Genomic DNA, 11,267 nt, shown 5'->3' with positions numbered 1-11,267 from the left:
GTTTCATTAAAGGGAAGTCGTGTCTGACAAATTTACTGGAGTTCTATGAGGATGTGTCTAGGGCAGTGGATAGAGGAGAGCCGGTGGATGTGGTCTTTCTGGATTTTCAGAAGGCGTTTGACAAGGTACCTCACAAGAGGTTATTGCAGAAGGTCAGGGGACATGGAGTTGGGGGTAGGGTGTTAGCGTGGATAGAGGATTGGTTGTCAAATAGGAGGCAGAGAGTGGGGGTCAATGGGTGCTATTCGGATTGGCGGCTGGTGACTAGTGGGGTGCCCCAGGGGTCGGTGCTGGGGCCTCAGCTATTTACCATTTATATAGATGATCTGGAGGAGGGAACCGAGTGCAGGGTGTCGAAATTTGCTGATGACACCAAGATTGGGGGAAAGGCAAATTGTGCGGAGGGTGTGGAGAGTCTGCAGAAGGATCTAGATAGGCTGGGCGAATGGGCCAGGAAATGGCAAATGGAATTTAATGTTGGCAAGTGTGAGGTGGTCCACTTTGGTAGGAAGAATGGTAGGAAGGACTATTACTTACGTGGCAAAAAACTGCAGCAGGCGACGGTGCAGAGGGACCTCGGGGTCCTTGTGCATGAGTCGCAAAAACCCAGCTTGCAGGTGCAGCAGGTGGTCAGGAAGGCGAATGGGATGCTGGCCTTCATAGCGAGGGGGATTGAATATAAAAGTAGGGAGGTCTTGCTGCAGCTGTATAGGGCATTGGTGAGGCCGCAGCTGGAGTACTGTGTGCAGTTTTGGGCGCCGCACCTGCGCAAGGATATTTTGGCCCTGGAGGGAGTGCAGAGGAGGTTTACTAGGCTGATACCGGAGTTGAGGGGATTGAGCTATGAGGAGAGGCTGAATAAACTAGGCTTGTACTCGTTAGAGTTTAGAAGAATGAGGGGAGATCTCATTGAGACGTATAAGATGATGAATGGGATGGATAGGATAGAGGTGGAGAGACTCTTCCCGCTCAAAAAAGACAGTAGGACTAGGGGGCACAGCCTCAAGATAAAGGGGAGGCGGTTTAGAACGGAGTTGAGGAGGAACTTCTTCACTCAAAGGGTGGTGAATCTCTGGAATTCTCTGCCCGTTGAAGTGGTGGAGGCTGCCTCGCTAAATATTTTTAAGAAGCGGGTTGATGGGTTCTTGATAAGAGAGGGGATTAAGGGTTATGGGGAGAGGGCGGGAAAGTGGAACTGAGCCACGACAGATCAGCCATGATCTTATTGAATGGCGGGGCAGGCTCGAAGGGCTAGATGGCCTACTCCTGCTCCTATTTCTTATATTCTTATGTTCTTATGTACCCCGCCTAATCCCTCTAACCTACGCATCCCGGGCCACTAAGGCGCAATTTAGCATGGTCAATCAACCTAACCTGCACATCTTAGGACTGTGGGAGGAAACTGTAGCACCCGGAGGAAACCCACAGGGAGAACGTGCAAACTCGGCACAAGCATGACCCAAGCCAGGAATCGAATCCAGATCCCTGGAGCTGTGAGGAAGCAGTACTAACCACTGCGCCATTGTGCTGCTATGTGACATAGGTCAGATGTACAAGCAGTACACAAAATTCTAAAAGGTTTAAACTAAAGGGGGGGGCTGGTGTTCTGCAGATTCATGATGATGATACTGGGGATAAAGAGTTAAATTATATGGAAAGGCCGCATGCACTAGGCTTGCAGTCCCTTGCGTTTAAGAGATTAAGAAGTGACCTAATTGAGATATTTAAGATGATTAAACAAGCTGATATGCTTGAAAGAAACTACTTCCTCTGGTTGATAGAGGCCAGGACCAGGGGGAATTAGCCTCAAAACTAGAGCTAAGGCATTCAGGAACAATGGTAGGAAACACTTCCTCACAGAAAGATTAATGGAAATCTGGAACTCTCTCTCCCAAAGTTGAAACTGGGGGTTAATGAAAATGTGGAAACCGATCAACTTCTTGTGTAGGGTTATTGAGAGTGATAGAAACAAGGCTGATAAATGGAATTAAGATAAAGATCCATCATGATTTGACTGAATGGCAGAACCGACCCAAGGGGCTGAATTGTCCCTTCCTGTTTGTATGTTAGCAAAATATTTTATACAATGGCTGCTAAATATAGACAAGACTTTATTTAATCGTTATTGCTGCATACAGCTCATGTATTCCACTGATTCAATCCGCAATGTTACTTTTCAGTTAAGGAAGGGATGGTGCTTTGAATTAGTTTTGAATGAGTTGGTACAAGCATTTTGCACAACCAATGAACTGGAATTTTGTGTTATTAGAAGGAAGAGAGTTATCTGCGAAAGCTGAAGATCTGAAGTACAAACATGCCAAACAGTACCAGCAATGAGAAAAGACAAGTCCAGCGGCAGGATCCTTCACCAGATTTCCTAACCTCTCTTTCTGACTGACAATGAACCTGCAGTCTACGTTTATTTCCATTTTGTGCCTATTCTCTTGTTAGGAATGCCTGAGATCAAAGGGTTTTCAAATTGAATCACGCCAGCTTGCTGATCCCAAATATTGTGGATACAGGGTTACTTCTGAGTGTCTAATATTCCTCACCTTCTTCTGCCTCTCCTTCACCTTCAATGCTTTCAGTGCCAACTTCTTCATAATCTTTCTCCAAGGCTGCCATGTCTTCACGGGCCTCTGAGAACTCCCCTTCCTCCATCCCCTCGCCCACATACCAATGCACAAAGGCGCGCTTGGCATACATCAGATCAAACTTGTGATCGAGGCGAGCCCATGCCTCAGCGATGGCCGTGGTGTTGCTCAGCATACACACAGCACGCTGTACCTTGGCAAGGTCTCCACCAGGTACCACAGTGGGTGGCTGGTAGTTGATGCCAACCTTGAAACCAGTTGGGCACCAGTCAACAAATTGAATGGTGCGTTTGGTCTTGATGGTGGCAATGGCAGCATTGACATCTTTTGGCACCACATCACCCCGGTAGAGAAGACAGCAAGCCATGTACTTGCCATGGCGAGGGTCGCACTTGACCATCTGGTTTGCTGGTTCAAAGCAGGCATTGGTGATCTCAGCCACAGACAGCTGCTCATGATAAGCTTTCTCAGCTGAGATCACAGGGGCATAGGTAGCCAGAGGGAAGTGGATTCGTGGATAGGGAACTAAATTGGTCTGGAACTCTGTCAGATCAACATTCAAAGCACCATCAAAGCGAAGGGAGGCTGTAATGGAGGACACGATCTGACCAATCAATCGGTTCAAATTGGTGTAGGTTGGGCGCTCAATGTCCAGGTTTCTGCGGCAGATATCGTAGATGGCTTCATTGTCTACCATGAAGGCGCAGTCTGAGTGTTCAAGTGTGGTGTGGGTGGTCAAGATGGAGTTATAGGGTTCCACCACAGCTGTGGAGATCTGAGGAGCTGGGTAGATGGAAAACTCCAATTTGGATTTCTTGCCATAGTCAACGGAGAGACGTTCCATCAGGAGGGAGGTGAAACCAGAGCCAGTGCCTCCACCGAAGCTGTGGAAAATGAGGAAACCCTGGAGTCCTGTGCACTGGTCAGCCTGTGAAAACAATACATCGCATTAGACAGGAACACTGCAGTGGAATAAGGCAGCAAGCAGCCTCCCATAGGACAATTCACCCGTAAAACAAGATAAACAGGCCACTCGACTAATACCCAGCATAAAACAACTTAGTTATAAAATAGCTGACAAAACAAAGCCACTATACTTTGGAGAAGCGTTCAACTTAGTGTGGTCTGATTGAGGTTTGTAAGATGCTGACAGTGGTGGATTGTGTTCAAACAATGGCCATTCATTTGAAGTCATTGGCAACAGAGCTAGAGGGATGTGAGGAGAATGTTTTTCACTCCAAGAACAGTCAGGATCTGGAATGTTCCATCTGAAAAAAGGTAATGAAAGCTGACTGAATAAGTGATTTTAAAAGGGAGCTGGGCAGGATTAGAATGAGGAGCTCAGAGAGTTATGGACAAAAAGTGGGTTTGTGGAGCCAACAGCAATTGCTGTTTCCAAGAATCAACTTTGGCATGATGGGCTGAATGGCCTCATTGTGTGCTCTATGTTGTTATTCTAAGCCAGTTTCTTGTTTCATCTAATTAGCTGACAGATGAGCAGGGATAGGATCACAATTTTAAATCATTTACCACCACATTTCAGGGTAATGTAGATGCATGAATATTAGATATTTTACATCAAACCTCTCTTCCTTTCTCACAGCACTGTGGATGTACCTACACCACACAGACTGCAGCTGTTCAAGATGGCAGCTCACTATCCCCTTCTCAAGGGCAATTAGGAATGGGTAATTAATGCCAGCCGCACCGATATCCCATGAATGATTAGAAAAAAGGTGAATCAAAGGCAAAGATTTAGACATCCCTTCGTTAAGCTATTGGATAAAACTGGAGCTTGTCATTCATTGCCAGTGTTCAGGGAGTGCGACACCTCCTGATCTACTCTCTTTTGAATGAAATGTTAAATCAAAGGCCTCCTCTTGGGTGCAGATCAAAGATCCCAAAGTTACTACTTGGAGGAAGAAAAGGATTGGGCCTCAAACAAAATTACTAAAATAAATGGGTAACTTGACCATTTCTCTCACTGTTGTCGGTGGGAACTTGCTGTATGTAAATTGGCTGCTGGGTTTGCCTATGTTACAGTAATGACAAACTCCAATAAATAGTTAACTGGCTGCAAGGTGCTTTTGCAAGCCAGTCCAGAAATGCAAGTCCCTTCTCTTTGAGTCAAAAACCCATAACGATGAACTTCATACTTACCAACTTGCGAAGTCTGTCCAGAACCAAGTCAATCAGCTCCTTGCCGATAGTGTAGTGCCCTCGGGCATAGTTATTGGCAGCATCTTCCTTCCCGGTGATGAGCTGCTCAGGATGGAACAGCTGGCGATAGGTACCGGTACGGACCTCATCTAAAACACACAATCATGAAAGGTTTGTTTGCTTGTCCAAGAACATACGTAGAATCTCTACAGTGCAGAAGGGGGCCATTCGGCCCATCGAGTCTGCACCGACTCCCCGAAAGACCTTCTTAGCCAGGCCCTATTATCATAACTCTGTACATTAACCATTGCCAATCCATCTAATCCACACATCCTTGGCCACCAATGGACAATTTAGCACGGCCAATCCACCTAACCTGCATATCTTTGAACTATGGGTCCAAAGTACTAAACATAAAAATAGAAAATGCTGGGAATACTCGGAGCAGGACTCCTTGGAGCAGTGCTCCGAAAGCTTGTGATTGCAAATAAACCTGTTGGGCTTTAACCTGGCGCTGTGACACTTATTACTATGATCTAACCGAACAGTGGAATAGACACAATAGGCTAAATGACCTCTTACTCCATCGTACGAAATAAAATTGAAAATATACATAAAGGGGAAGAAGAGTGTTACTGAGTGAAAGGTTCTGATTTTTTAAGACCCATGGTCCTTTGACTTACCAATCACAGTTGGTTCCAAATCAACAAAGACAGCTCGTGGGACGTGTTTCCCTGCCCCTGTTTCACTGAAGAAGGTGTTGAAGGAGTCATCACCACCTCCTATGGTTTTATCACTGGGCATCTGTCCATCAGGCTGGATACCGTGTTCCAAACAATACAGCTCCCAGCAGGCATTGCCCATCTGGACACCAGCCTGGCCAACATGGATGGAGATACACTCACGCTGTGGGACAGAAGTGAGTAATTAGTCATAGAGTTAGATAGAATTAAGGACTGTAGTGGTCTTTATCCCCCTGTGTGCTTCCTTCAATCTTGTTTCATCTTGATACAAAAGTCTGAGATCACATACCAGTCAACTCAAGGACAGCTTCTTCCCTGCTGCTATCAGACTTTTGAATGGATCTACCTTGCATTAAGTTGATCTTTCTCTAGCTATGACTGTAACACTACATTCTGCACTCTCTCATTTCCTCCTCTATGAAAGGTATGCTCTGTATAGTGCGCAAGAAACAATACATTTCACTGTACGCTAATACATGTGACAATAATCAAATCAAATCAAATATGCCTTAGCTCTCTTGCTTTCAATTTTGCTGGAACAGAAGGTGAAGGGTGGGGAGAAATAGAGTATAGGTGGGTAAAAAGGAGAATGTGAGATGGGAAAGGTAAGGATGGAAAGAGACGATGGGAGAGAGAGAGAAAGTTGAAGTCAGCTAGAGAATGGCAGAGGGGGAGAAGAGGGAGAATGAGTAAGTGGGTGGAGAGAAAGGAGAGAAGATGGGGGAGAGGAAAAAGGGAAGATGATAAAACTGGGTGGGAGAGAATGTGGAAGAGGGAGTGATTGGGGTCAGAGTAAGGTGGAGAGAAAAGGGAGATGGGGAAGGGACAGAGAAGTGGGAGAGAGTACATGGGAGAAGGGATGCTGAGAAGAGAGTGGAAGGAGTGAGTGGGAGAGAAAGGAGAGAGTTGGGGGAAAGGAATCCAAGAGGAGATGGGAGAAAGAAGGGGAGAGAGAAATTGGGAGTGATGAGAAGAAAAAGGGAAAGAAGAGAGTTAGGGAGATAGCATGGGAAAAAGGAAAGAGTGGAGAGGGAGAACAGATAGAAACGGGGAAAGAGAGAGAGAACAAGGAATGGGAAAGAGAAAATGGAAAGGAGAGGAGCAACTCAATGAGGGAGGGAGTTAGCAAGGGAAAAAGGGAGAGAAAGAAAGGGAAGAGGGAGAGGAGAGAGCTCCATCCCTCTCTCCCTCTTCAATAGGTTCTACAATATCTACAATAGGTTCAAAACCACATCTGTGGAGGTAAAAGGGACAGTGTCCTACCCAGCCCACAGCCAGCAGACACTTTTAGACTATTTTGTGGGTGGAACATAACTTGAATTCTGGTGAAATTCTCAGATCTGTGGCCAGTACTGTGAATAAAATATGAAAACCCTTGAGACATGCACATGGAGAGGACTTTGCTATTAGACAAGATCTGAAGCTTAAAGTCAAGTTTCTGAGTAAATTCTATTAATGTAAATTGCTGACCACATTTTCTGATCCTCCATTATTTGCCTTTTCCAACCCCTCCTTTCAAGTCACATTCCCTGAGGAGCAAGTGCTTTTTAAGCGATTTGTTTGATCCCGTGTAATAGTGTATCTTTTATTTGATATACTGCTGATGAACTGCAGGGGGCATCAGGTCCCATGTCCACCCTATCTTGTAATGAGCACATTCAGCTCTGGACCTGCTCCACCTGGCTAATCACAGTACTCATGATGTAGACCTGGTGTCCTGAGACTTCTTACTGTAATCACAGTACACCATGTACTGTGGAAAACCTGTAGAACCCCTGTATGCCTGACACTGGATGTACTTTGAGAACACAAGAGCATTGAGATTATATTGCGGCACCTCAGGGAGTAACATGCTGTATGAAGGAAAGTGGAATTTTATTGCCCTGTCTGGAATCTTTCAATATGAAAATGTTGTTGTCTCCAGATTGTATGCCAGATATGGAATGTATATTAGAACCATAGAATCCCTATCGTGCAGAAGGAAGCCTTCAGCCAATTGAGTTTATACTGACTGTCCGAAAGGCTATCTTAATCAGGCCCACCTCCTTGCTCTATCCCCATAACCCCATGCATTTAGCCTGGCTAATCCACCTAACCTGCACATCTTGGGACACCAAGGGGCAATTTAGCATAACCAAGCCACCTAAGCTGCACATATTTGGACTGTGGGAGAAAACTGGAGCATCCAGATGAAACCCACGCAGACACAAGGCAAATGTGCAAACTCCACACAGCGAATGTGCAAACTCCACACGGATAGTCACCCAAGACAGGATTCGAATCCGAGTCCCTGGCACTGTGAGGCAGCAGTGCTAATCACTGTGCCACCGTGCTGCCCTAGATATTGTAAGTATCAAGAGAATTACAGTTCTATAGCGGCACCAAGAGAATGGAAGACAAGTTGAATTTCATTGCACTTTCTGTAAATTGAGATGTTGAAATGTTTTGAGACACACTTTTACAAATTATATGAATAAAATATAATTCTGAAAATTAAATCATAAACTCCAGAATTTTGCCAGTATTGTAAAATCTTCTGTTCTTCAACCCTATACAGAGATCCAGACTATTATTGAGAAGAGCCAAAAAGCAGACAAGTAGGACTAATTTGACAGCCTCCTGAAAAAGAGAAGGCTGAAGGTATGACCTATTAGAGATCTTTCAAAGCTTGAATATGTTTGATAGAATATATGACGAGAGACTTGTGACTGAATCCATAAACTGGGGCACACAGGTTGGGGTGGTGCTGAGCTGAACTCCCTAATTTACTGCCGAGTGAGTGAATAAAACAATTTTAGTCATTAATAATGAGAAAATCAAGAGAAACTCCTTTACCAGTGGGTGGAGAGAATTAGGAGCTCACTATCACAGGGAGAGGTTGAAGGAAATAGCACTGATACATTGAAGGGAAGGTACACGAGAGAGAAAATAATAGAAGATGTTGATAGTGTGAGATGAGGCAGGTGGAAGGAGACTTGCGTGGAGCACAGAACAGAATAGGTCAGTTGGGCGGAATGGTCTGGCCCTGCGTCTCTGTGTTCTGTGTAACTGGGGGAAGTGAAAAGGGCATCCAGCTCACTGAAGCCCTGACCCTACATTGTATTTAAGACAAGAGATAGATAAGTTCTTGATTGGGAAGGGGATCAAAGGTTACAGGGAAAAGGTGGGAAAATGGCATTGAGAAACTTATCAGCTATGATTGAATGGTGGAGCAGGCTTGATGGGCTGAATGGCCTAATTCTGCTCCTATATATCTTATGATATTATGTATTCCCCCTAAAGGTGAACGGAAGCAGCAGTGGCATCACTTATTTCACAGTCGCACTGCAACAGTTTCAGTTAGGTGGAAGACCTCTAACCATCCAGCTCACTCTGAATCCCAGTCTTTGAAAACAGAATCCATTCAGTTCCTTTCTAAACCCACTTGATAATTCTTGTTCAGGCACCCTAGAAAGCAGAGCTGCATCATTTATTTCTGCAGAGAGCTCTACAACTGTAAAGATGCACTCACTCCATCCACCCATCACCAGCAAAACACAAGTCACTGGGATAAAGCAAAATGCTTTCGTTAGGGGAAGTCAGGGACAGACTCTCCACACAAAGACTCCCACAACAGAAGACTCCCCAGAAAGAGATTCCCCAAGGCAGACTGCCCGGATATGGATTAACCCCTTCCCAGCTGTGGATTAACCCCCTTCTCGGGTATGGATTAACCCCCTTCCTGGGTAAGGATTAACCCCTTCCCAAGGCAGTCTGCCCGGGTATGGATTAATCCCCTTCCCCAGTATGGATTAACCCCTTCCCACCCTTCTCGGGTATGGATTAACCCCCTTCCCAGGTATGGATTAACTCCTCCCCAGGTATGGATTAACCCCTCCCCAGGTATGGATTAACTCCTTCTCAGGTGTGGATTAACCCCCTTCCTGGGTATGGATTAATCCCCTTCCCCGGTATGGATTAACCCCCTTCTCGGGTATGGATTAACCCCCTTCCCAAGGCAGACTGCCTGGATGTGGATGAACCCCCTTCCCCGGTATGGATTAACCCCTTCCCCGGTATGGATTAACCCCTTCCTGGATATGGATTAACCCCCATCCCAAGTATGGATTAACCCCCTTCTCAAGGCATACTTCCCGGGTATGGATTAACCCCCTCCTTAAACACCATGACAAGCTGGCACAGTGGTTGACACTGCTGCCTCACAGCAGCAGGGACCCGGGTTCAATTCCCAGCTTGGGTCACTCTGTGTGGAGTTTGCATGTTCTCCCCATGTCTGCGTGGATTTCCTCCAGATGCTCTGGTTTCCTCCCATAGTCCAAGAGACGTGCTGGTTAGGTGCATTGGCCATATTATGTTCTCCCTCAGTGTATCCAAACGGGTGCTGGAATGTGGCGACTAGAGGATTTTCCCAGTTACTTCTTTGCAGTGTTAATGTAAGCCTTACTTATGACACTAATAAATACATTTTGAACCCAGACAATGAGTTCCCAAATAGCAAGACTCCCGAGGCAGCAGAAATCAACAGATATTACCGGTTGTAGTGGACTCCCCCACCCAACCATCACCCCAAATATCCTGCCAATTTGGCAGCCTTTTCTCCACTACAAGGCAGCCTGAGAGATCAAATTGTGCAGGATTCATCAGTTTAGTTTAATTTATTTATTAGTGTCTAAGTAGGTTTACATTAACACTGCAATGAAATTACTATGAAAATCCCCCAGTTGCCACACTCCGGTGCTTGTTTGGATACACTGAGGGAGAATCTAGCATGGCCAATGCACATCACTCAGACTGTGAGAGGAAACCGGAGCACCCGGAGGAAACTCATGCAGACACAGGGAGAATGTGCAAACTCCACACAGATAGTGACCCGAGGCCGGAATTGAACCCGGGCCCCTGGCGCTGTGAGGCGGCAGTGCGAACCACTGTGCCACCGTGCCGCCCCCAGCAGCTCAATACCATTCTCCTGGCGCACCACTCCAAGTTCCCTTGCCTCCCTGGCAACAAACCTTCCTCTCGCACAGAAACGCGTCGCATTAAGAATTCTCATCCTTTCTTTTCAAATCCCTCGCTGGCCTTGCCCACCCTCGGCTCCCTCCAAACCCCCAAGATCTCTACATTCCTCCCAATCCTGGCCTCCTCCCTTCACTTCCCACACACCAGCCATAATTAATAGCTGTGCCATCAGCTTTGGAATTCTCTCCTTAAAACTCCTTGATCTCTCTGTCTCTATCTCCATCTCTCTCTCTCTCCTTTTAAGCTGCTTCTTAAAAAGCCAATCTAAGCAATTTTTTAAAGATTACCTGTTGTAATCCCTCATGTTAAATTGTTGTCCGATTAATGTCCCTACTAAGAGCTTTAGCAGATATATGTGTCATAGATTTGTATGAATGTATCTTGCTGTACAGAATGTAAAGGCAGCAAAAGCTCACCATTGTTCCAGCTCTCCTAACGCACAATCTTCAGGAATCGGCGAGGAAGATGTTAGCGGACTGCAATCTGCCTGGGTTTTTATAGCAGTACCGGGACAAAGGGCTGTGACAAGAGGCTCAGGGGGAGTTTGTTGGTAGCAACCAGCAGAGAGAGAGAGAGAGATCCGATTGTTTACGCAGTGAGCTTTCTCCAGGAGACCAGCGCTCCAATTACTCAGCTCGGTCACCAACGCAACCAGAGGCAGAGGGAGCGACCTCTCGCTGACAAGAAACTAAACACACCGCGCTTGCAAACACCCTGAAACTGCCCAAACAGCTCCCGCATGTAGACTTTCAGC

General features: G+C 46.0%; 2 protein-coding genes across 2 annotated transcripts in view; one reads left to right on the top strand and one right to left on the bottom strand.

Annotated features, from left to right (window-relative positions):
- Positions 1-2,091: 2,091 nt before the first annotated feature.
- On the bottom strand, positions 2,092-11,093 carry LOC145350332 (tubulin alpha-1D chain). The gene is made up of 4 exons (XM_080199555.1): positions 10,930-11,093; positions 5,438-5,660; positions 4,755-4,903; positions 2,092-3,522 (listed from the first exon to the last, which is right to left on the bottom strand). Exons 1-4 carry the CDS (start codon positions 10,930-10,932, stop codon positions 2,539-2,541), a joined length of 1,359 nt encoding a protein of 452 aa, XP_080055681.1. The 5' UTR covers positions 10,933-11,093; the 3' UTR covers positions 2,092-2,538.
- The window catches only part of LOC145350331 (tubulin alpha chain-like), a 44,987-nt gene continuing 40,931 nt past the window's right edge, over positions 7,212-11,267 (top strand). Inside the window, exon 1 of the mRNA XM_080199553.1 lies at positions 7,212-8,137. The gene's annotated coding sequence lies outside the window, so the exon portion shown is untranslated. The remainder of the gene's footprint in view (positions 8,138-11,267) is intronic.

Source organism: Carcharhinus amblyrhynchos, chromosome 11 (genome assembly GCF_965287045.1).
Source record: "Carcharhinus amblyrhynchos chromosome 11, sCarAmb.v2.hapA, whole genome shotgun sequence".
Taxonomy (NCBI): Eukaryota; Metazoa; Chordata; class Chondrichthyes; order Carcharhiniformes; family Carcharhinidae; genus Carcharhinus; species Carcharhinus amblyrhynchos.
The sequence above is the reverse complement of the archived record's forward strand: the minus strand, read 5'-3'. Positions and strand labels throughout refer to the sequence as shown.

Bases quoted from the DNA above. Each gene is read 5' to 3' on its own strand.
- LOC145350332 (XM_080199555.1), bottom strand. The intron at 4,904-5,437 runs GTAAGTCAAAGG...TGTGTGTTTTAG, and splicing joins TTTGGAACCAACTGTGATTG to ATGAGGTCCGTACCGGTACC. The intron at 3,523-4,754 runs GTAAGTATGAAG...TTGTTTTCACAG, and splicing joins TGGACAGACTTCGCAAGTTG to GCTGACCAGTGCACAGGACT.